The sequence below is a fragment of the Danio rerio genome, chromosome 16, assembly GCF_049306965.1.
Source record: "Danio rerio strain Tuebingen ecotype United States chromosome 16, GRCz12tu, whole genome shotgun sequence".
NCBI classification, from domain to species: Eukaryota; Metazoa; Chordata; class Actinopteri; order Cypriniformes; family Danionidae; genus Danio; species Danio rerio.
Window position 1 is genome coordinate 12,945,822 of NC_133191.1, and position 24,857 is coordinate 12,970,678.

Sequence of the window (24,857 nt, forward strand, 5' to 3'; positions counted from 1 at the left end):
TAAAGTAGTAATTTTTGATCAGGTAAGGTGGAGGTTTAAAATAAAGACATTTTTGTTTGTTATTTTGGCTTTGTCAGCTCCCGAATTCAACCCCCAGTATAATTTACATTTCATATTTTCTTTGTCTTGTCTTCATGTTGTGCACCATCCCTAGACAGTGTGTAACACACATTCATTCATTTTCTTTTTGGCTAAGTCCCTTTAATAATCTGGGGTGGCCACAGCGGAAAGAACCGCCAATTCTTCCAGCATATGTTTTACGCAGCGGATGCCCTTCCAGCTGCAACCCATCTCTGGGAATCATCCATACACACTCATTCACACTTATACACTACGAACAATTTAGCCAACCCAATTCACCTGTACCACATGTGTTTGTAAACCCACGCAAATGCGGAGAGAACATGCAAACTCCACACAGAAACGCCAACTGACCCAGCCGAGGCTCAAACCAGCGACCTTCTTGCTCCAACCCCACTTCGATCACTTAAATATTTCAAAAACCAAAGAAATCTGTCTTTATTAAGTTTAAGTAAGTTAAACAACTTTATTAATCCCACCAGATGCAATTAAATTAGGGCAGTAGCATTCCATGATACAACAAACACACAAATCACTTACAATATTAAAAAACACAATTCAGCATGCTTCATAATAACTTCATAAAGAGTACTAAAAAATAGCATAGGAAGGATCCATATATTTCAAATGTAAAACTTGCTAAAAAGTAAGTTTATAAAGCCTTATTGCCTCAGGAACAAAGGTGAATTTATATCTGTTAGAAAAGCATTTATTTTAAACCTTAAATCTAAACTTTTAAACCTTCTTTCAGAGGGCAACAGAACAAAAAAAAAGGCTTCAGAGGATGGGAATCATCCCCTATTACACTTCGAGGTTTTCCTTAGCATTTGCCGTTCATATAACTGCTAGACTCTGCAGAAGCAAACCACTAATCTTGGAGCAAGTCTTAACTAAGATTTGAAGGAGATTTTGTCTCTAACGGAAAATGTGGAGAACCAGCATAAAAGCTGGTTAATATACTCTCAATATAGGTAGTATTAAAAGTTATCAGTATATTATTTTCTACACAAAAAGAGTTCAGTTTCCTGAGAACATACATTCTCTGATGTACTTTCTTAGCAACAGCTACTAAGCTCTGCTACAATTTTAATAATTATGTCAGTAATAATCCCTTACATTTACACAGCGCTTTTCTAGACACTCAAAGCGCTTTACACAAATCTCCTCATCCTCCACCAGTGTGCAGCATCCATATGGATGATGTGACGGCAGCCATATTGCGCCAGACCACACCACAGCTGATTGGTGGAGAAGAGACAGATTGATGAAGCCAAATATGATATGGTAATGGCTAGTGGGCAAATTTGGCTCTTTTTTACTCTTTTTCGAAGGACATCCTAGGGACTTTTAATGACCACAGAGAGTCAGGACCTAGGTTTATGTCTCATCAGAAAGATGGTGCTCACTGAGTAGTATAGAGTCCCCAATTAGTATGCCGGGGCATTAGGACTCACACAGACCCCAAGTTGAGCAACCCCGGCTGGCCTCATTAACACCACTTCCAGCAGCTCCCTAGCTTTCCCATGTGGTCTCCCATCCAGGTACTGACCGGGCGCAACCCTGCTTTATGTGGTTTTAAAGATTGTGCCAAGATACTTACAGTTAAAGTCAGAATTATTAGTCCCCTTCGATTTTTTTTCTTCCTTTTTAAATATTTACCAAATGATGTTTAACAGAGCAAGGAAATTTTCACAGTATGTCTAATAATATTTTTTCTTCTGGAAAAAGTCTTATTTGTTTTATTTCGGCTAGAATAAAAGCAGCTTTTAATTTTTTAAACACCATTTTAGGGACAAAATCATTAGCCCCTTTAAGCTACATTTTTTTTCTCGATATTCTACAGAACAAACCATCGTTACACAATAACTTGCCTAATTACCCTAACCTGCCTAGTTAACCTAATTAACCTAGTTAAGCCTTTAAATGTCACTTTAAGCCAGGGGTCAGCAATCTTGGTCCTGGAGGGCCGGTGTCCCTGCTGGGTTTAGCTCCAACTTGCCTCAACACACCTGCCTGGATATTTTAAGTATACCTAGTAAGACCTTGATTAGCTTGGTCAGGTCTGTTTGATTAGAGTTGGAGCTAAAATCTGTAGGGCACCGGCCCTCCAGGAACAAGTTTGGTGACCACTGCTTTAAGCTGTCTAGAAGTGTCTTGAAAAATATCAAGTCAAATATTATTTACAGTCATGATGGTAAAAGTAAAATAAATCCATTATTAGAAATGAGTTATTAAAACTATTATATTTAGAAATGTGCTGAAAAGATCTGCTCTCTGTTAAAAAGAAATTGGGGAAAAAATAAACAAGTGGTCTAATAATTCAAGAGGGCTAATAATTCTGACTTCAACTGTATATCCCTGTACCCTTTCAACTTGTTTTCCATTAAAATACACCGATTCCACCTATTTTTTTCTAAAATCAATTACCATCTCTTTCGTTTTAGAGATGTTCAGTTGTAGTTCAGCTGCTTTGCATCACGTAAAAAACTCATTATGATTATCACTGTCATTACAATCTGTATTTGTTACCAAGGATAAAAAACGGTCATCAGTATATATGGCTATATGGCAATTGTCCTTAATGCTGAGACATTCATTTGTGTACAACATATACAGAATTGAGCACAGTACGCAACCCTGTGGAGATCTTGTTGATGTAAAAAGCAAGTCTGAAAGCACTCCATTCATTCTATGTTTTTTAGGAAAGATGTATGATGTACAGCTATGATATCAAATAATAGTGTACAATTATTTTGAATCATTGCCTTCAGGTAGAAGATTCAGGACATCTTTGTTTAACATATTTTTCTCCATTTTATAATGGAGAAAAATATGTTTTTAGCTTTTAAATGAAAGATAGGGTTGGTGTAGTGTTGTTTTTCTTAGATTTTTCTGCTGTATTGTGCTTTGTGAAAACCATATCTTGATACACGCCACATAACTACAGTGAGCTTGTGATTTTAAGAAGATCAAATAAAGATTGATCGGAAAATCGATATTTTTACACTGTCCCTAGTGTGCTTATTGACCCGCACAGAGCACGTTTACTCTTCTCCTCTTCATTCTTCTCCTCCCTGAATATCAACTGGCTGAGGCGTAATCAAGCAGTGTTTGCGTGGCTTCCTGTGCACGTGTGCTCATGCAAGCTTGAGTTTGCGGCATTATGAGAGGCTCATTCGGAGACGTCACTTTATTGCCCAATGATTATCTTCCTGCAGTGTGTCATTCTTTCTCTCTCCCCATTTGCTTTTCCCATGGAGCCATTAACACAGTCAGTTGCTCTCTGACGTCTGTCGAGGGGCACACGGGCTGGGAAAGGTGAAGGGGGCTTGCCAGATCGTGGTTGGTCAGGACACACCTCTTTCTTCTCCACCGTACAATGAATAGGAGCAGTCAGTGAGGGTCAAAGGACACGAACAACATCCTGTCATAAGAATTATCTCTTTTTTTCCCACTGTATTTATACATCCTCCCACACAGGCACACGCATTCATCTTCCAGCAGTCGCTCTCACTTTTCTCCTCGTTTCCTTCTCAGCACCTCTGTCGTTGTGAAATTCCCTCGAGGGTTTAGCTGGATGGTAGAGAAATTATTCATTTATATCAGATCATGCTTTTGCAGGTATTTAGTGTCATATTTGCTGCCCTGCCAACTGTTGATATGCGAGAGTGTGTGTGTGTGTGCGTGGTGTTGACTGAGGCAGTGATATGCCGTCCTGCACGTAACATAATCATAATTACATGGCTTTAAAGGCCGTGTTTTGAAATACTGGAGAACACAGTAATATTAAACAAAGTTTGATTTATTTTACTGTTGAGTAATTTTAAACATCCTCATTTTTATCAAATTGGCTCATTACCTATTTAGACTGGTAGAAACTTGTTCCATAAGACTGACTAATAAACTTATAATTGTTCATCCCACAACACACACACACAGTTAAACTAAAACATTCAGCAAATCTTGAGAAGTTTTCCACTTTTCACAAATAACAGTTGTAATTGCACATGCAGTTTGGCAGTAAAAGCCAAATTAAACTAAAACCAAATGATGGCGAACTGCTGTGAGGTTTTGGCTTGGGAAGTCAAAAGTGTGATAATGATTTTGAATGCAATGCAAAACGTTATCAAATGTTACTAAATAAGTGGAGTCGCAGACAGGAAAAGTAATATTTTACTTATAGTTAGGATCTTGACAGAGGCTTTTATCCAGTGTGACTTTTATTGTCGATATTTATTGCCACATTTATTTGAATCTGTACTGTTTAAACAACAGATCTTGTATAAGAAAAAAGGGAATAATGTATAAACTAGAACTAAATAATTTTTTACAAATGATTGTTATTGGTTTTTTAGTAATTTGAAAGTTGTTGATTTAAAGTATTGTATATAAAAAGAGCTGTGATCTTTTTGTCGTTTTGACCATAATATATATATTACCAGTCAAAAGTTTGGGGTCAGTTTTTTTTAAAGAAAAATATTTTGTTTATTAAGGCACCATTTATTAAATGTAAAAAAAATGTAATTGTTAAATATTTCTTAAAATTTTAAATAACTGCTTTCTCACTTTATGTATTTTCAAATGAAATTAATACTCAGTTATTATTGTTTTTTTTACTATTACCATTATTATTATTATTATTATTATTATTATTAATATTAATAATAATAATAATAATAATAATAATAATAATAATGATAATAATAATAATAATAATAAATATTAGAGTGATTTCTGAGGTGACTGAAGACTGGAGTAATGAAGCAAAAAATTAATCTATAAAATTACTGAAATAAATTATTATATTAAATTATAAACTGCTTTTGAACAGTTATTTCATAGTTATTTTATATTTACAATTTGTACTGTATTTTTGGTCAAATAAATTAAAAAATTAGCCTTGGTAAGCAGGATAAGCTTATTTTAAAACAATAAATTAAATGAATATATAAATATAGATTTTTTTTTACTTTTTAACTAACTTGTTTAAACATACATCAAGGCTTAACAATGCTATTAAAAAACATAAAATTGGAGCTGTTAAAAAAAAAAAATTGGACAACTGTTAACATATTTTTCACAATTTGGCTAACATTGCATTATATGAAATTGTACAGTACATAACTGTAAAATGTATTGTTTATAAAATAATAAAATAAAATCAATAAAAAAAAAACATTTGCCATAAGCCTCTCAATAACAAATAATTTGGCTTAGTCCCTGATTTAAAGGTTGCCACAGTGGAATGATCCACTAATTACCATGGCAAATGTTTTACATGGTGGATGCCCTTCCTACTGCAACCCAACACTGACAATACACTATAGCTCATGAACCCCCAGTACTGGGTTTTGATGTTTTCTTTGAATATAGTTGCTGGTGGAAAAAATATGTTGTAAAAACCCTTAAATGTAAAATTTAAATAAGAGAAGAACATTTGTTTTTAACAGATCAATTCATTCATTCATTTTCTTGCGACGCAGTGGCGCAGTAGGTAGTGCTGTCGAGCCTTGGCTGGGTCAGTTGGTGTCTCTGTGTGGAGTTCGCATATTCTCCCTGTGTTTGCGTGGGTTTCCTCGGGTGCTCCGGTTTCCCCCACAGTCCAAAGACATGCAGTTAAGGTGAATTGGGTAGGCTAAATTGTCCGTAGTATGTGATTGTAAATGAGTGTGTATGGTTGTTTCCCAGAGATGGGTTGCTGCTGGAAGGGCATCAGCTGCGTAAAACATACTGGATAAGTTGGCGGTTCATTCTGCTGTGGCGACACATGATTAATAAAGGGACTAAGCCGACAAGAAAATTAATGAATTATTTTTTTTTTGGCTTAGTCCCTTTATTAATCAGGAAAACACCCATTCACACTCTTTTACACACATACACTACGGCTAATTTAGCATATTCCATTGACTTATAGTGCATATTTTTGGACTGTGGGGGAAACCGGAGCACATGGAGGAAACCCAGGCGAACATGGGGAGAACATGCAAACTCCACACAGAAATGCCAACTGACCCAGCCGGAGCTCAAAGCAGTGACCTTCTTGCTGTGAAGCGATCAGGCTAACCACTGCGCCACCGCGACGCCCAATTCATATCAATAAATTTATTTATTATGTTAAAACTTTGAAAACCATTTGATATGATCCCCCGGAAAATTATCTATAGAGTATAAATACATGAATATGAAAACACAAAAAACTAGTCCATTTCTTACAGTGATGAAACACACACTAGTTTCCTCAGCAAACTACTGTAATGAAAAAGTTAGGAAAAGCTAGTGTTTCTTCTCATACTGATAAACTTCCAGTGAACAGTTCATTTCATACAGTCAGCTTTATATGGCTCCTTTTACAGCATCGCTGTTGTAATGTAATTAAAATATAATCAGTTAAATAGACATTAGTGTTCATTTAGTTATTCAAGCGTAAAACAAGAAAAGCCATTTACACTCACGCACCCGTCAGGATTAGCTCAATTTAAATAAATGTCCATGTTTTAAAGGCATGGCACAGGAAAATATATTTTAATGCAGTGCTTCTTTTACATTCTGAGACCCACTTTATATCCTATATCTATCAGGCAGTGAAGATCATTGATTTTTAAAGAAAACAGACCTTAAACTCGCCAAATTTTGTAACGACATACAGTTCACCGGGAGCGTTGGACCCAGGTTACTGACAAATTAACATTTCTTCCGCATACTTCTGCAAATTCCCTATTGGAATTAGGGGTAGGCAGTTGATAGCCTCATGTGACAGGAAGTAAATTAATTCCTTTTTTCTTTCTTGAAATCTTTTATTTGGTTGTTTGCTTGCATGTCATTAGCTATGTTTCCATCCACCTATTTTTATGTGCATTTTGGATATTTGCATAAAAACCTATGCGCATAACTAATTAGGATAAACCTTTTATTCAACCAGAAAAGACGTGCATAAACTGCGATGGAAACACTTTTACCGTACAAATTCCAGTATTGCATTAAAAAAGGTCATGTGATTTTGTTATAAGAGATCATACGGTGATAAAACTTGAGTGAATGGACAAACCAGCAGGCTGAGCACATTGTAAAACATCTGAAATGTTGTTTTGGTCGTTCTAAAACGCCTTAACCAATTCAGTATTAGTGTTATTATATTATTAATTACCTGCAGAATCAAGACATCTTTGCTCCACTTCTCACGCCTTCAAACACCTCCGCGTGTGTGAGGATAAGTTATTTATTAAATGATGAAAAGATTCAAGCAGCTTCTCTTATCACAGCAAATTCCGTTTTTACTGTTGAAATTGGGGGTCATATAATCAGGAAGTGAAGATTTTGTTTGCTTTGACTCGTTGTATGGAAACGCTGCTTTATTCGAACATTTTTAATGCAATAATCCAGTGCGCATAAAGTTAGTTCACATTTTTGGATTGAAACATAGCAACTGAGAAATTAAATATGGAGAAAATTACTTATAAAAGGAAAAATGGAGTCGGTGTCAATAGCTTAGTGGTTAAGCACCATAGTGCTCATGGCGACCTGAGTTTGATTCCCGGCTCGAGGTCCTTTGGCGACTCTTCCCCTCTCTCTGCTCCAAATCCTTTTTACTATATGTAACTTTTACCGTCCCATCTAGGGATGCTCATTTTGGTTAATTTTGCTAACCGACAACCGTCACTTGTTAATCGAATATTAACAGTTAACAGGTCAGATTAATATTTAATTATTATGTAATTAAAACTGACGTGTCTATTTTGTGTCTAACACATTAAATATTGCATTTTAAATTACTAAATTATTTTATTATGCAAACATTTTAGAACATAACAACAGAGCATCTTCACGCACCTGCAGTATGTCCAACAGCATAGAAGAACAGAATAAACTAAATAAAATGAATAAAAAAATAGGCCTGCACTACATTTTTTTTTCACTTAAATGACTAATTTAGATTACAAAACAAAAACACTGACTGAATCCTTTTTAAGAACCGGCATAAGCTGTTTTTTCCAATCGAGTTCTTTTGTTTTGTTTACATTTTTAATAAAACTTATTATTTTAAAGATTATGTTTTAAGCGTCTGGTTTTGCGCTTCTGTGCTTTTTTTCCTCTCTAACTCGCGGTTTAAGTGCGCGTGCTGCCTGTGATGAAAAGATAATGACCACGCGCATATGTTGACTCTTTGTAAACCGTTTTGTTGTTAAAATATATTGCATTAATTTGATGAATTCTGAAAGCTACAGCCTATCTGTTGTGTTTATGACGCAGATCTAGGAGACGGTCAAAATCAGTGCTGGCTTGGCATAAACTCATCTGTATCAAACAGCAATATTCTTCTTCCATTTTGTTTCTTTGGCAAATATGTCTGTAGGCATGTGTGTTTATGTTACCATCCCGCGAGTTAACAAGTATGTGTTGCAGTTACACATTTAGGGACCGATCACAGCAAATGCTCTTTTCCGTTCCAAAAACGCGAGACGCACCTCAATGCCTTTTTTATTGACAAGAAAAAAAGAAGCGCGGTGCTCTTTGTTTTTATGGATATGACTGAATCGGCTGGGTATTGATTGTGCAAGAGTGTTGCTGTGTATGTTTTACAATTGTAATATTTAATAATATTGTAATATTCAAGATTTGTAAAGTAATACAGCTCTGGATAACTTACAACGAGCACTAGTCTCTCCTACATCTTTAAAAGTTCTCTGTAGTTGTCTTGACAACACAAACATTACTGCTCTGGGATGAGTCGCGCCAAAGAGCTTAGAATGACCAAGAGCCGACACTCAATAGAACGTTCCATTGCAACAGCAGTGTCCAGCAACAGCCCAGAGTTTCGTTATTTTGGAGTGAAAGCGAGTGGCTGTCTATTGGATCTTATTGCTTTCGCGATGGCAAGCAGCTGCTTTGTTTTTTTTTGTTTTTTTTTTAAAGTGCATTAAAACTGAGATACAACCTGAAAGATGACAATACAACACTTGCTGTCACAATCATCAGCACTGTAATATTTCATTTTACTGACTTACAATATGCTGTTGTTCTACTGTAGTTTTCATTACAAAATGGCTGCTGCGCCATCTAGTGGCTGTTTCCCAAATCGCACTAGAGTGTCACCTCTTGGTGATTCTATGCTCTTTGGCCGCGTGCAAAGAATTCCGGCCGTTAGGGTTAGGGCAAAGAGCATAGAATCACCAAGAGGCGACACTCTAGTGCGATTTGGGAAACGGCGGCCATTTTGGAATGAAAATTCCAATAGCACAACAGCATATTATAAGTCTGTAAAATAACTACTGAAAGTGCTGAAGATTGTGATAGTAAGTGTTGTATCGTCGTTTTTCAGGTTGAATCTCGGCTTTAATGCGCTTTTTAAATAAAGAAAGAAAGAAACAAAGCAGCTGCTTGCCATTGCGACAACAGTAAGATCCAATGGACAGCCGATCGCTTTCACTCCAAAATGGTGGAATTCGGGGCTGTTTCTGGGCACTACTGTTGCAATGGAATGTTCTATTGAGTGTCGCCTCTTGGTCATTCTAAGCTCTTTGGTTAGGGTTAAACCATTCAAAAGATGTCCCTCTTCTTCTTCTTCTTTGGCCTTAGTCCTGTATGGTTGCGGGGTTGGCTCTTTGGAACAAGCCATTTTTTAGACTTGTCCATATTATAATGACTTTTTTACACATTCCGGCCGGCCTGTCGTCTGGGCCTGTCACCCTCATACACTCATACCCTACGGACAATTTAGCCTACCCAATTCACCAGCAGCATGTCTTCTTCTTCTTTGGCCTTAGTCCCGTATGGTTGCGGGGTCGGCTCTTTGGACAAGCCATTTTTTAGACTTGTCTATATGATAACGACTTTTTTACACATGCCGGCCTGTTGTCTGGGCCTGTCACCCTCATACACTCATACCCTACGGACAATTTAGCCTACCCAATTCACCTGCAGCATGTCTTTGGGCTGTGGGGGAAACCCCACGCAAACGCAGGGAGAACATGCAAACTCCTCACAGAAATACCAACTGAGCCGAGGTTCGAACCAGCGACCTTCTTGCTGTGAGGCGACAGCACTACCTACTGCGCCACTGCCTCGCCATTCAAAAGATGCCTCTCTCAACACAAAAAAGCGCATTCGCTGTTATCAGCCCCTTAGATAGCCAAACTTTAAAAATGTATTAAATAAAATTTATGTAATCGTTTAACTGATATCATTAATCGGTTACAAATGCACCCATTCGGTAAACGGTTAATCGATTATTTTGAGCATCCCTAGATCCCATCCAAATTAAAGGTGAAAACCCCTTTTAAAAAAAAAAAGGAAAATGGCAAGTATGAACTTCGACAACTATAGTTGCCTTTGGGCTTAAATGGTTTAAAAGAAAATAGTACTATGCAGCGTTCACACACTGACCGAATAGTTAGAACTATTACTATATAAAAAGTATTATTTTTGTTAATTTAACCCAGTTTAACCATCAATCTCACGAAGCCTGCTGCCCATTCCCAGGACGAAACAGCAGTTTTCCAACAGTAGTTCTTAAACTCAGCATTTTAACCACCTGTTGAAATTCATTAGTGCCTTAATTGTTCCAATTAAGCTTCTGCCCTCTTGCCTAGGGTGCTGACACTTCAAAGGAAGCCATTAAAAAAGACAACAAAAACCATTTCTGAGCTTGTGAGCGCGTTGGCCAATGAAACAGTGTGTGTATTAATGCATGCTGCGGTGTATGTGTATTTCAGAAGGGGAGGTCTGGCAGCTTGTGAATGTGGACGTAATGAATGTGTGTGTGTGTCTCATAATGGGGGATATTACAGTAATGAGGTACCAGGATGTCTGGACACTTATTGCTCCCCACCTGTGTCTCACTTCCCCCGTGATAGTGTGTGTGTGAATGTGTGGGAGTCGGTGTGTAATGTCTCTGAGGTTTGTGACCGGACAGCGTCCAACGATCGGTGAAGTGACGGGTCGAACGTCAGGACCACACACTCACATACAAAAGAGCAATCACTGCTGATTGGTAACCCGCTAACACACCCACACACATAATCAGACACACACACACACACACCCTTTGGATTAGGGACTTAAACAGACTCACCATCAACCACCCAAGAGACCCCCATCGGGGCGCACAGGCAGAGAGAGTCGGTGAGTGACTAACTTCACTCTTTCTTTTATTCTTTCCCCAGCTGTGTCTTCAAACAGGCCTTTGATGTGGGAAATTAAAAGAGCGAGTGTGTCAATATCTCCCTCCATCGCTCCTGCACACTCATCCATTTCCCTTCCTTCCATCTCTTCCTCTCTCCTCAATTTCTTCTTTACGGCTGACCCAACAAAACCAGAGAGTGACCCTGCAAACCGCATTACCTCCACACACCCTGTGCAAGAGAGAGAGAGAGAGAAAGGAGGGGGGGAATCAACGGCTGTGTGTGAAACTGGGCTTCTTTTGAACTATTTAGAGTGAGTGAAGGTGCTGCAATCATCAAAACTAGGGGATGTATGTGCATTCAGTATCCACACCTATTTTTGTATGGTTCAAATTAATTAATTTAATACAAAAATAAACAAATTACAACTGCAATTTATGTAAACAATGACTATGATGGACATATACATGACTTCTTTGGTGCCTGCATTTCTGAATTATTTTTCAAATTAAAGACATTTTGGAGTGTACATCAGAGAAAAGGAAAAGTCAAAAAGTATGTTCTTGAACACATTTAACACATTTTGAGAAAATACTGAGAAATCAGTTGTTAAAGTGTCAGTTCACTCAAACATGAAAATGATATTAATTTCTCACCCTCATGTCTTTCCAAACCCCTGAGATCTTCTGAACACAAATTAAGATATTTCACGTCAAATTTAAGAGCTCTCACATTCTCCATAGACAGCAATGGTGCCAAGTTGTTAAAAGTCAAGAAAGGTTCCAAGAAATCCTCGAAGCAGTCTACACTCATCGGCCATTTCATTAGGAACACCTTACTTATACCGAGTTGGACCCCCTTTTGCCTTCAGAACTGCCTTAATCCTTCGTGGCATAGATTCAACAAGGTACTGGAAATATTCCTTAGAGATTTTGGTCCATATTGACATGATAGCAACATGCAGTTGCTGCAGATTTGTCGGTTGCACATCCATGATGCGAATCTCCCATTCCTTCACATCCCAAAGGTGCTCTATTGTATTGAGAACTGGTGACTGTGGAGGTCATTTGAGTACAGTGAACTCATTGTCAGGTTCAAGAAATCAGTCTGAGATGATTTGGGCATTTTATGACATGGTGCATTTTCCTGCTGGAATTAGCCATCAGAAGATGGGTACACTTTAGACATAAAGAGATGGACATGGTCAGCAACAATACTCAGGTGGGCTGTGGCGTTGACACAATGCTCTGTTGGTAATAATGGGCCCAAAATGAGTCCAATTTTGGTGAACCTGTGCGAACTGTAGCCTCAGTTTCCTGTTTTTAGTAGGCAGGAGTTGCACCTGGTGTGGTATTCTGCTGTTGTAGCCCATTTGTCTTAAAGTGGGATGTGTTTTGCATTTAGAGATGCTCCTCTGCATCTTCGGTTGCCATGACTGCTTATTTGAGTAACTGTTGCCTTTCTATCAGCGTGAACCAGTCTGGTAATTTTTCTCTGATCTTTGGCATCAACAAGGCATTTGCAGCCACAGAACTGCCGCTCACTGGATATTTTCTTTTTTTCGGACCATTCTCTGTAAACCCTTGAGATGGTTGTGTGTGAAATTCCCAGTAGATCAGCAGTTTTTGAAGCACTCAGACCAGCTCATCTGGCACCAACAACCATGGTATGTTCAAAGTCACTTAAATCACCTTTCTTCCACATTACGATGCTCAGTTTGAGCTGCGTCTTGACTATGTCTACATGCCTAAATGCATTGAGTTGCTGCCATGTGATTGGCTGATTAGAAATTTGCATTAATGAGCAGTTGGAAGGGTGTCTCTAATAAAGTGGCCAGTGATATGTATATGTATGTATATGTATGTATATGCCTTCAGTGGTTTAATCAGAAAAGTATCAAGCAACAGGAATATATATATATGGATGGATGGATGGATGGATGGATGGATGGATGGATGGATGGATGGATGGATGGATGGATGGATGGATGGATGGATGGATGGATAGATGATAGATAGATAGATAGATAGATAGATAGATAGATAGATAGATAGATAGATAGATAGATAGATAGATAGATAGATAGATATTGCTTGATACATCAATTTCTTCTCTTCAGTGTCATTATTAGGCACCCATTAAAGTCTCATGTTTTGCAGGGGTTACACATTACTCCACTACTATATATATATATATATATATATATATATATATATATATATATATATATATATATATATATATATATATATATATATAATGCAGTAGTAGAGTGATGTGTAACCCCTGCAAAACATAAGACTTTAATGGGTGCCTAATAATGACACTGAAGAGAAGAAATTGTTGAATCAAGCAATTGAAGGCATATGGTCTATTTTGAGGATTTTTGATACCTTTCAAAAGAGCTCTCAGATTTCACCTAGAACATCTTTTTTTATTTCAAAGATGAACAAAGGTCTTAGAGGATTGGAACAACTTGAGGGTGAGTAACAAATAACCCTTTAAGAAAGCATCTGATTATAGAGATGGCATTTTTGGAATCTTCTGCAAATTCTCTGACATCAGGTTGATAAAATTACAGTGTTATTATAGTTTCATTATATTTGATGCTATATACTATCTAGATCTGGCTTTGTCTGTAATTTTTAATGCATAATTTACTTATATATTGTTTTAAATAGCTAAAATGCCAATAACGGTGGTTGTTAGATTGCTGGTGATCGTGAGACTGTTATTGGCATTTTAGCCATTCAAAACAATATATAAGTAAATTATACATTAAAAAATACAGACAACGCCAGATCTAGATAGTATATAGAATAGAATATATTGTTTTAAATGGCTAAAATGCCAATAACAGTGTCACAATCACCAGCGATCTAACAACCAGAGATCGCTGGTAAACACTCACATTTACATGAACTACAAATCCCAGTCATGCAACACACACTCACCTGCTCCAAGTCACCATTGATTAAACACTCACACAGCTGAAACTGCTCAGACTGATTACTTTGGCTATAAGAACAGCACAATCATGCACAATGTGGCTGAGTCTTGTAATCTGTTTAGTAACATTACGTTTTCCTTGCCTTCCATGTTTTGAACATTTGCTTTGTTTTGTTTGATCATTCCTGTATACTGCCTGCCTTCTGAATATTTGCCTGTGTTTCTGACTACGACTCTGGATTGCCCTCATACATCTGTTTGCTCCTGTGTTGACCATTGCTTGCCTGAACATCCTGTTAGTAAAACCCTGCAATTGGATCCTCACCCTTGTTGTCAGCTTCACTTCCTTGTTACAAAAAGTCACTTTGTTAATCTTTAGAGTTAAAGTTTCAACATACGTGTTAAAGCAGAGATCAAGGTCCAATTATGTTATTAAAAAGTGTGAATAAACGGAAACAGGAAACTATCAATTGTAATATTATTGAGAGTACATATTGAGAGTACATTTTAACAATGATGGTAACAGGATTAAAGAAAGCCAGTTTCATTAATATAGTAATTTATTTGAACCCTTTACCCCTGCACTTAATGTCATCGTCTTGTTATTTATGGGTGAAAACCATGCCAAATGTATCATGAGCAAACATGAAAACTGGTGTCATTGCATTCACTTGTATGTCAATGACAGCGATATGAAATGAAAGCGATATCTAGGGTTTTAGGGTAATCGGCGAAGCCAGTCTATTCTTTTCATTTCCTATAAGATGATGCTGAAAATTCATAAAATAAATAACTTTTTATATCAGATGTGATAGACACTGTCTCTGTTCGCAATTATGAAATATGAATATGAAAACTGATTTACATTATTTAACGATGCAGGTTTTACAGACTACAGAAGTTTGTTACACATCACCTCCAAACTAGGTGTTAAAGTGACAAGAAAATGGATGACAGGATCAGGAAAGCCCGGAATTAAACCTCAGTGCCCATGAACTACCTACTGTGCCAACACTTCAGTGCTTAGATAATCATTCCCATACCTTCATGTGTGCCCCTTGCACACGTTTGAAGTCGTTTCTACACCTCTGAGTGAGTTTTTCTTCACTTTTCGTGAATCTGGAAAGGTCAGCTATTAATGCCGCATGTGTATTTAAGGTCGCATTAACCCCTCATACTTTCTCTCCCGGTCTGGAAACTCCTCTCCACTTCTGTTGCAAACACTGTGCTATGCTTTATTGCATGTGACTCCGTGTTTCCAGTGCCATGCACTGCTTTCTGTATATGCTAAATTAACCTTCCCCCTCTCTCTCTCTCTAACTCTGTCTGTCTCTCTTGAAGGGTTAGTGCTAATGTTCTGCAAGTTCCTTATAACTGTTACTATGCAACACGTACAGGCCTTACTCTGCAACACCTTACTCTTTTTATTCCTTCTCTCACTCTTTCCTTTACCCTGGAGAGAAAGAAGGGGGAGCGTCAAAGAGGCAAAAGAGTGGAAATAACAGACTGCTGTCTCAGGACAAGTTTGAATTTGTGTATATGGTAAATACATGCAATGGAGCTTCCCTTTACATTATGCAAATAGTGTGTTTATTCCTAATATAACGGGGCTGAGAGAAAGACACACCGGGAAAGTTATGAAACTCAGATTGGCCGATATAAAAAGAAACAAAGGGCTTTTTAAACTTTTGTAGGGAGAGAAGGGAAGAGATCTGAAGATGAAAAGATAAAGAGATGGACGATTTGATTGGCATAGATCTCGTAGCGGGATGGAGCAGAGGAAGAGAGATAGCAGGAGAGATAGGCAGACCTAGAGAAAATGATATTGCCAGAGGATGAAAAAAATAAAAACAACAGAAATGTCTTTTTTTTTCTTTCAAAAACTCGCAAAAGGAGACGCCGAGGGGCGGGAAGCGCGCTCTGAGGAGAGAGAGAGTGTGTGTGTCTGTTTGTGCATGTGTGTGTGAGAGTGTTTTTATGAATGAACTGATGACTCAGAATGTGTCATACCCCCGTCTTTATAAAGGAAGTTTTAAACAAGCCTAAACATTTCACTTCGCGAAAAATTAGACTCGCATCCTTCTCTCTCTCTCTCTGTCTCTCCCTCTATACACCTCTCTGACCCTCGCCGTGTGTATATTTCCATCCTCATTCGCGTTTGTTAAAACTAAACGGCTATTGGGACTGGACAGAGTCGAGTTTTTGGTCCTTTTTTTCTTGTTCTCGCTAATTCTGCACTTCTGCCATTCATTCATTCATTTCACCTCACGCTCTGCCTCTGTTAAACTACTGTCGCGAGCCGTTCGCGCGGATACTGAGAGAGGGAGACCAACTCTGGAGCACGTGACAACATCTGGACGTTCATTTATTTATTAATTTGTACACTTTTGTTTATTTAAATATTTATTCTTCTGCGTATTTATTTGCGACGTGTCTACCTTTTAAAACAAGGACTTGGACAAATATGAAATGTAAGTGTCTAATTTAATATATAGTAGCTCTGTTATATTTGTTTACATTTAGTCATTATTTCCATTGTTGACACTTGTTGCTTTAAAGCATCTAAGCATTTGTAATTAGAGCACTCGCCTCTGAAAAGACAGGTTTTTAAAAACGCATGTTAGTGTTCAGTTCTTAAAAGAGCTATTTTTTTTTTACTTAAATAACTTTCATTTTAATTAAAATGACCTTTTTTACTGTTTAAAAAAAAGCATGTGTAATAAAAAGGTTTGATGAATGTTAAAGATTCTTTATGGACCCCTCATTAGCAATAATAAACCTTTGTTTTTTAAGAGTTACTAGTAATCATCCCCCTACAGACTTCTTGAACTGACAAGCCTTTAATGTTAATAATAAACATGGGACTTTTTGATTGAAACCTGGTCAGGTTGTAAGTGTTAATGGATAAAGTTAGTTTGACAGGATAATGGCTTGAGGCTCTTGTGGTTAGTTCATTAGAGAGGCATTTATCATGTCGACAGTAATAATGGATCAAGTGTTACTCGCTCAGGGCACACAGCAGCCTGCTGGTGAGTTGCTTCCTAAAGTGAGATGCAATTGAGATGGAAAAGTGAGTGATTTCCTTCTCCTCAAAAGATAAAAGAAGCATCCTCTGGCTGAGATTATTGATTTTGGACATGTGGAAACACAGTCCAGGGGTGACATTGGCTATTTGACAGACATACTGTTGTGTGTGACTGTGCATCAATGATTTGCTCTCCTCCACAGTGCTGGGTGACTCCTCCTCATCGCTGCTTCTCTCGCTGCTGCTGGCTCAACTACATTTGTTAGCATCTGCGTTCCCTGTCCATCACCGGCGGAACCAGATCGACTTCGACAAGCTGAGCAATCAGACCAAACTCCTTCTGACGCTGACTCGGAATCTATTGGTGAGTTGATCTGCTTAGTGAGGAAGTTCACACTGTACTCAGAGATGTTGATGATGATCTGATCTTGATCGCCAGCCACTGAACAGCTGGGCTAAAGTAATGCTCCTTGCAAAGATTTGTGGACAGGAATTGGCTTATCTTTCTCGCTTTCGCTCACACACAAACATGCGCGCACACACCCACTGATCGGCATTTCATTCAGCTGGCTCATATTAGAGCTGAGATAGCAGATTGCGGTAGCTTTGAGTCCATGTGGGAGCAGATAAGGCTCATTACTGTAGCCTCTATCTGACTAAAAAAAAAAAAAATAGATCCCTGGATTCAGGCCCAGCAGCAGGGCTGACATCCCAAACTTCATCAAAGCTTGCAATGTAACATTCATAAACGTTCAACCTAATGAGCCTGAACCTATGGGATGGGGGTAAACACGATTTGTGTGGCTCAGAATGAGCCTTGTGCTCACATCCAGCACTCAACCCATCCCAAAGTGAAATGCTGTGGGCTTCAGTTGGGTTTTTGTGGTCACATGTGATGTAGATCCCTACTTTGAGGGTCTTGAACCCACAATGCCCCCCTCACCTCTCCGAGGCCTCCATTGGAAACATAAACAGATCCTTGTTCCCATGGTTACTTGGAGGTCCTGTTTACCAGCATAAGAGAAGCACGTGGCACAGAAAGGTGAAAAGTACAGTGCTGCCTTCTGTGTCGTTCCACTGTAAATGAAAATGTTAACAGATGTACTGCTGCAGTATGCAGAGGTGCGATCAGTTGTTGGGAGTATGCTTGGTGTTATAGTTCAGCTAAACATTAATGTTCATGTTGTGGCAAAACTGTATGACTTCAGATCAAGATGAAATGGAAAAAAATGGAAAAACATATCCTTGGAAATGTTGTTGTAAAAAAATGGAAGAAATTAGGTCATACAGTTTTGGAATGACATGAGGATGAGTAAATAATGACAGAATTTGCATTGTCAGGTTTTCATTTCTACCTCTCTAAAATGTCCTCCGTAGTCTTTGATTCCAATATATGTTGAAATCCTGTGCTCAAGGTTGAGCTAATTTGAATGGTTACTCATCTCCTTCAAGCAGACAATCACCTGTCTTGAGCTAATCTATCACGTATCCAAGATCAGAGGCCACCTCTCCAAGTCCTTGCTTCAATTAAAAGCAATAATGCTTGGTTGCGAGTGTGTGTGTGTGTTTTGTATATAAGCGTGTTTTGCGTCTGTCGCCTTGTGTGTGTGCACCAGATGTTCCAGCGGAGAACTCTATCAAAGACCCCACTGGTGACAAAAGGGCCCGACACACTTTGAAAAACATTTTGTTAGTTTTTCAATGACATGAAGCATTTATTTTGGTTTCTTTTCTTCTTGCATGGAGTTCCACTTTACAGGGGTCAAGGCTAGGAAAGAAAAATAGAATGGGAGTCGACGGAAAGTCCCCACAAGAAAGCTATAAAACTCTAGTGTGTGCGTCTACGTACAGAATGTGTTACTGTTACTTGTGTGAGGTGGTGAGAGTGTGTATACATGCGATGTTTGTATGACCGTGTGTGCGTGCCGGTGAGAGTGTGCATGTTGTAAATAGTTGTGGTCTGTGTAGGTGTGGGGCTGCTTGTTTAGCTTTCGGTCTCCACAGCAAAGTGTCCTGATAAAAATCACTCCGATTTATCACATTCCCGTATTTGCATTCAGGAAGACAGGAGGAGGGAGGGCACAAGAATCAGTCGAGTGAGGTCATGATCCAAAATGTGAGGGTGGGGCGGTGGGGTAGGACAGGACAAGCAGCCAAGGAGATAAAGAGATCAGAGAGTGCTCTGGATGAGAGACGCTCAACAAGGTGTGTGTGTGTGATGACAGTCCCACTAAGATGAAGACTGATGTTGCGAACTGTGTCATCACTGACTGATGCTAAATTTAAACATTTAATTCGGCATCTTTCATCAACAACTTAAAAATATACATGAATTGCTTCTATAGCAGATTTCCTTCAGTGTTTAAAGAAAAGAGAAAATGGAGGGAAGCACAGCTGAGGATCACAAAAACAACAACAATTCGAGGAAAAAACACATCCTTTCAAACAGGGCTAGAGTGGCAGCAGAAAGCTGGCTTGAGCACGCTATTATTTTTGACATCTGATTGGTCGAAGAAGTTGTTTTCCTCTCCTGAAGGGACTTCAAAGATACAAAAAGCACATTACACCTGTCACTGTATCATTAGTTCACAAACAGCCCTTTGGATGACTTGTAAACACTCTCTGCTCCATTCTTGTGGTGGCCACATTAGGAACCACGGATATTGTAACACACTGTCTAAACACCAACGAGAGCAAGTTTGGGTCACTCTTAACCAGGCCTGTCGCTAGAGGGTGATGATTCTGGGGTCCAATCTTGCTCCTGGAGGGATAAGATCTTGCAGAGTGTACTTACCTATATGCTTGTTGTAAGTCTGAAGACCTTGATTAGTGTGTTTAATTAGGCTTTGAGCTAAACTCTGCACAGCAGTGGCCCTACGGAAACAGATTTGGACAGCCAGCTTAGAAACACCTGAGATTGTTAATGTCTCCCTCTAGTGCCAGGTGAGGACAATGCAGCCAGGCACGGACCAGCCCATACGTCATGGCACCTTTTTTAGCCCTGACCCTGGAGTTTCCCTGCAGCCCAGTGTTGTCTATTCCACTTCAAACTCCTTAGTCATTGCATATGTTGTTATTCTTCCTCTAGAAAACATCCTGTGGCTTCAGGTCACGAACTTATATTGTCTAGGTTCAGAAGTTAAAGCTCGGTAAACTCTGGGTGACCGCTGTTCCCTGTAATTCTGTGGTGGTTCTGCTGGTGGATGCCAGCAGTTTCATTTGTGGGACAACTGTGACTGTGTTTTGATTGTTGAGTTCAATGTTGGGGATCTAGAACTTAGGTGTGACCAGAGGAAAGGGCCATGACGTTTCCATCCAGAACGTGTGCAGAGCGCAATTGACATTGTTTTTATTGACATCTATTCTCTTTTCTCCTTTCTCTGCAGAAAGACCGGGTGTTTAGTACAGAGATTAATCATCACCGGTTCAAGTCTCTTCCAGCAATCAGCAGCAGAGCCAGTGACTTCGCAACTCTAGAGGTGTGTATGAGGATAAATTGTCCTTAATTGTACAGTCTCAACAAACAGTTTCTCCCTTGGTCAGTTTAGCATTTGCAGGACCCCCTTAAACATGGGTCTTGCTGCAATCAGACCCTTAGCATCACCCTAAACCTTAATGTATTTTTTACACAAAACCTAGCCTATGTATTCTCAACTAAAAGCCTATCAAAGTATAAAATTTGCCCCCCTGGGCAGTGTATTTTCCCCTAAAAATTGTATATTTTGGCAACAGAATAAAGAAACTCGAACAGGTTTTGAACAAGCGAAGAATGAGTTAATGATGACTTTCAAGAGATCACACAATTTAGATATTGCTTGATGCTATTAGAAGGTTTTGCCTGCTGTCCCATGAGAGAACTCTGAGCTTGGAGATAATTGAGCTCAGGGCTCACACCAGGTCTTTTAGCACATAAGGGGGTCTGAGATCAGGTACGTCTCGAGAGCTCCCCCTAGTAGAGAAGAAAAAGGAGGAGATGGGGTGTAAGGGGTGATTCCTCAAAAATGAAGAAATGGCAGTAGGCTGAAACTGGTCTATTTATAGTAGGCATGGATCAATCTGATATGATAATTACTGATTACAGATGAGATACCAGCTGTGGTCAAACATATCGCAAGCTTCTCTTGAAATTAAGCTGCGGTCACACTTGACTCCCCCGCCCCCAGACTTTTATTCATACGCACGCGAATGCATTAAGTTACGCAGTTCACTGCTACGCAAAGTTCAAGCTTGCGTGAGACCAATTGAGGATCAAAACATGACCTATGTGGACAGAAATTTAAAACATGGAGCAATTGCTCGATTTTTAAATGTCTAATCATCTTGTTTAATCCAGCCCCTTTTCGCAGCGCCGTACAACAGAATTTTGCACACACAAACTCTAGTGTGACCACAGCTTTAATTTAAAAACTTTACTTAAGACAGGGGTACCCAAACTCTGTCCTGGAGGGACATTGCCCTGCAGATTTTAGCTCCAATTTACCTTAACACGCCTGCATGGATTTTTTTTTGAATTTCTAGTAAGAGCTTGATTAGCTAGCCTAGGTGTGTCTGATTGGGGTTGGAACTAAACTTTGCAGGACTCTGGCCCTCCAGGACTGAGTTAGGTCACTCCTGATTTATGGGCTGCTCTTTACAACCCAATCTCAAGAGAGAACATAACTGCTTTATAATTGGGCAAATAAAGACATGAATTCGTACAATATAATTTATATGAAAATGTTTCATTTTTAGAAAAGGCTGACAAGGAAGGCCCAAGTCACTGGGCAAGAGCAGATTGGACAATAATGACCAATGAGATTATTTAAATTCATCACAAATTAGTCACTAATTCACCAACGCAAAAAATAAAAAAATAAAAATACTGGTGGTTGATTCTTTTTGGCCTTTATCTCTACATATGTCAATTTTATCTGTACATCAGCTTATAGAATGGATGTCCTTTTCTCCAGAATTCTCTTGCTAATGTTATTTTTTCTCTCATCGCAGGTCAAGCCTACTCTTTCTCAGCTCCATGCGAACCTTAAGTCCTTCCAGCACCATTTTGAGTGGCTGAACAACATAACACACAAGCAGCAGCACAGCATACCAAAGCTGACAGACATGGTCTCCCACATCGGGGGACTCGTAAACTCTTTACAGCGCCAGGTAACACTAGTCTCTCAGCAAACCATATGCACAAATGTCACAAAATTAGCATGCATTGTGATATACAGTTGCAATCAGACTTATTAGCCCCCCTGTTTATTTTTTTCCCCCAATTTCTGTTTAACGGAGAGAAGATTTTTTCAACACATTTTCTAAAGTTTTAATAACTAATTTCTAATAACTGATTTTTTTTATCTTTGTCATGATGACAGTAAATAATATTTAACTAGATATTTTTCAAGACACTTCTATACAGCTTAAAGTGACATTTAAAAGCTTAACTCGGTTAATTAGGATAACTAGGATGGTTAGGGTGATCAGGCAAGTTATTGTATAACGATTATTTGTTCCTAGACTATCGAAAAAAATTGCTTAAAGGGGCTAATAATAATGCCTTTTAAATTTTTTTTTATTTAAAACTGCTTTTATTGTAGCTGAAATAAAACAAATAGACATAGTGTGAAAATGCCCTTGCTCTGTTAAATATAATTTGGGAAATATTTTAAACAGAACAAAAAATTCAAAGGGGGGCTAATAATTCTGACTTCAACTGTACAATAATATAACATTACTATTATCATTAATCTGTGCCCAGAGCATTAATCATTAGTTGTTGTCTTTCTTTACATTTCAGATGAACCACATAGGGGCTCCCCGACTGCCAGTTCCCTCCCCCTCACTCCCACCCATTCCCGCCTTTCACTGGGAGATGGTTCAGACCTCTCAGGAGCTCCTGGAACAGTTCTCGCTCTTCTGTGACTGGGCCGCTCGAGTGTTGGGCAGGACGCGGTCTTTATTAACCTCTAGAGAAGCACCGGTCGTAGGAAGCACCGGGACATCTCCCAGTGGGCCGATTCGAATTGTGGGGAAATAGCTTCCATATATTGAAGATGAGTCGTATCGTCAGTCCGGCCCATTCCAGTGAAAGGCGGCTAGTCGAACATTTCAATTTGTTCACTTCTACCCATTCACAGCAATCAGTCTCACCACTGTTGTTTGTGTCAAAGATGTAAATATTCCAAAACAGCCTACCTTGCTTGATGTGTTTGTGGGGGATTATCTGTGGTGGGTTGTGATGGGCATGCCAGGCTGATTTAAATTTTTAGTCAGAGTTTGAAGCCTGATCAGTGAAGGAGTCTGATCTGAAAACGACCATGCACTCCAGTCGACATCCTGCTTCTGACGCTCTTTTTAACTTTCTTTTTTTTTTTTACTATTAATTTTTTCAGAACTATTTGTTATTTATGTATTTATTTATTTATTGACTAGTTATTTATTTGATGATATTATTTATTTGCGTTCTCGATACACGTCAACACTCTTTTCATTAGCAAGTCAAGAAGTAAAATGTACTCTCTTTATTATTTTCCTTAATCCATTTGCTTCTTTTGTACCACGCACACACACAAAACACATGTATGACAGCTTCATTTCGTGCCATTTATTCAACTGATTGTATTTGATACAGTTTATTTCCTCCTCACTGTTGCCTAGGTTGTCATACTTTGCCACTAGATGTAGCAATATTGTGGGAGTGTAATGTATGCCAGTGCTGAATGAGCGAGGACTAGCACTGACCTTTTGCTTGTCTTTCTTTTAAGTTGTTGTCTGTAGTTTTTGCACAGCATATTAGGGTTTATATTGTTTTACTTATTAGTTCTGTGATTCAGGAACATACTTTAATAAACCTTATTTCAAGCAACAACCTAAAAGACAACCTACGCCTTAAAATACTATGTATTGTGATACTTTGGTACTGTAAAGTTGTACATAGATGTTCCCGAATGTAAACTGGTATATACAATGCGTGTGTGTATACATATAATATTGTTTTCTGTAAGACAAAGTCCAGCGCTTTATCGATGTGTTGCAATATAAACTTTTTTTTTCTTTCCCTCCCACTTTTTAGGATTTTGATACAGTATTTACTATTTATTTATAATATTATTATGGTTATTATTAATATAATAATTGTTATTATGTTCAAATTATTTATTTTTCGCTATTCAGAAGCAAGACTTCTGTCATGGTTTGTACTTTTATACTACTCAACATCAATCATCATCTCTGTTTTGGTATGTGTCGACATCAATTTGAAATTTGCCTTATGTATGTGCACTAAATATGCAAAAACTAGTTCAACTGTGTGCCTTGCGAGAGAAATAAAGTATTTTTATTGCTCATTTTTTGTCATTTGTTTGTTAATGTCTATTATCTTCATGGAAATTAAGCCTGCAGGGTTATGAATGCTCACATTTTTAAAAGAACAAATTTACTCTTAAAGTGTTGTACGATACCTTTCTTCTGAGTAGGTCTCTGCACCTATGATCTGCACATTTTTTTCGGTTACAAGCGCACACTCACCAAACTATGACGTACGGGCTAAACTACATTACCCAGAAATCCTTGCGCAGAGCAAACCTATCACACAACATGTGATTTCTTTGTCTACAATCAACAATTGATACTTATTGAAAACGCGATATTTAAATAATAACCTAACTCATTTTTACCTGTGGTTTTAAAACAAACAACGAACA

The 24,857-nt window shown here is 38.4% G+C and overlaps 1 protein-coding gene and 1 long non-coding RNA gene across 4 annotated transcripts; one reads left to right on the forward strand and one right to left on the reverse strand.

The window, feature by feature from the left end:
* Positions 1–535: 535 nt before the first annotated feature.
* Positions 536–24,717, reverse strand: LOC141378180 (uncharacterized). Of its 3 annotated transcripts, XR_012392044.1 has the most exons (4): positions 15,191–16,448; positions 11,150–11,429; positions 2,412–3,654; positions 536–2,056 (listed from the first exon to the last, which is right to left on the reverse strand). It is a non-coding gene; the product is annotated as an uncharacterized lncRNA (long non-coding RNA). The 3 variants fall into 3 exon arrangements; XR_012392043.1 differs by lacking the exon at positions 15,191–16,448 and having other exon boundaries at positions 11,150–12,675; XR_012392042.1 differs by lacking the exons at positions 536–2,056; positions 15,191–16,448 and adding an exon at positions 24,615–24,717 and having other exon boundaries at positions 2,319–3,654.
* On the forward strand, positions 16,196–24,227 carry il11a (interleukin 11a). The gene is made up of 5 exons (XM_693882.11): positions 16,196–16,618; positions 17,376–17,536; positions 20,559–20,651; positions 22,159–22,317; positions 22,952–24,227. The coding sequence occupies exons 1-5, from the start codon at positions 16,612–16,614 to the stop codon at positions 23,189–23,191; spliced, it is 660 nt and encodes a 219-aa protein (XP_698974.7). The 5' UTR covers positions 16,196–16,611; the 3' UTR covers positions 23,192–24,227.
* Positions 24,718–24,857: the final 140 nt, after the last annotated feature.

Bases quoted from the DNA above. Each gene is read 5' to 3' on its own strand.
- il11a (XM_693882.11), top strand. The intron at 20,652-22,158 runs GTGTGTATGAGG...CTCTCATCGCAG, and splicing joins GTGACTTCGCAACTCTAGAG to GTCAAGCCTACTCTTTCTCA. The intron at 22,318-22,951 runs GTAACACTAGTC...TTTACATTTCAG, and splicing joins TAAACTCTTTACAGCGCCAG to ATGAACCACATAGGGGCTCC.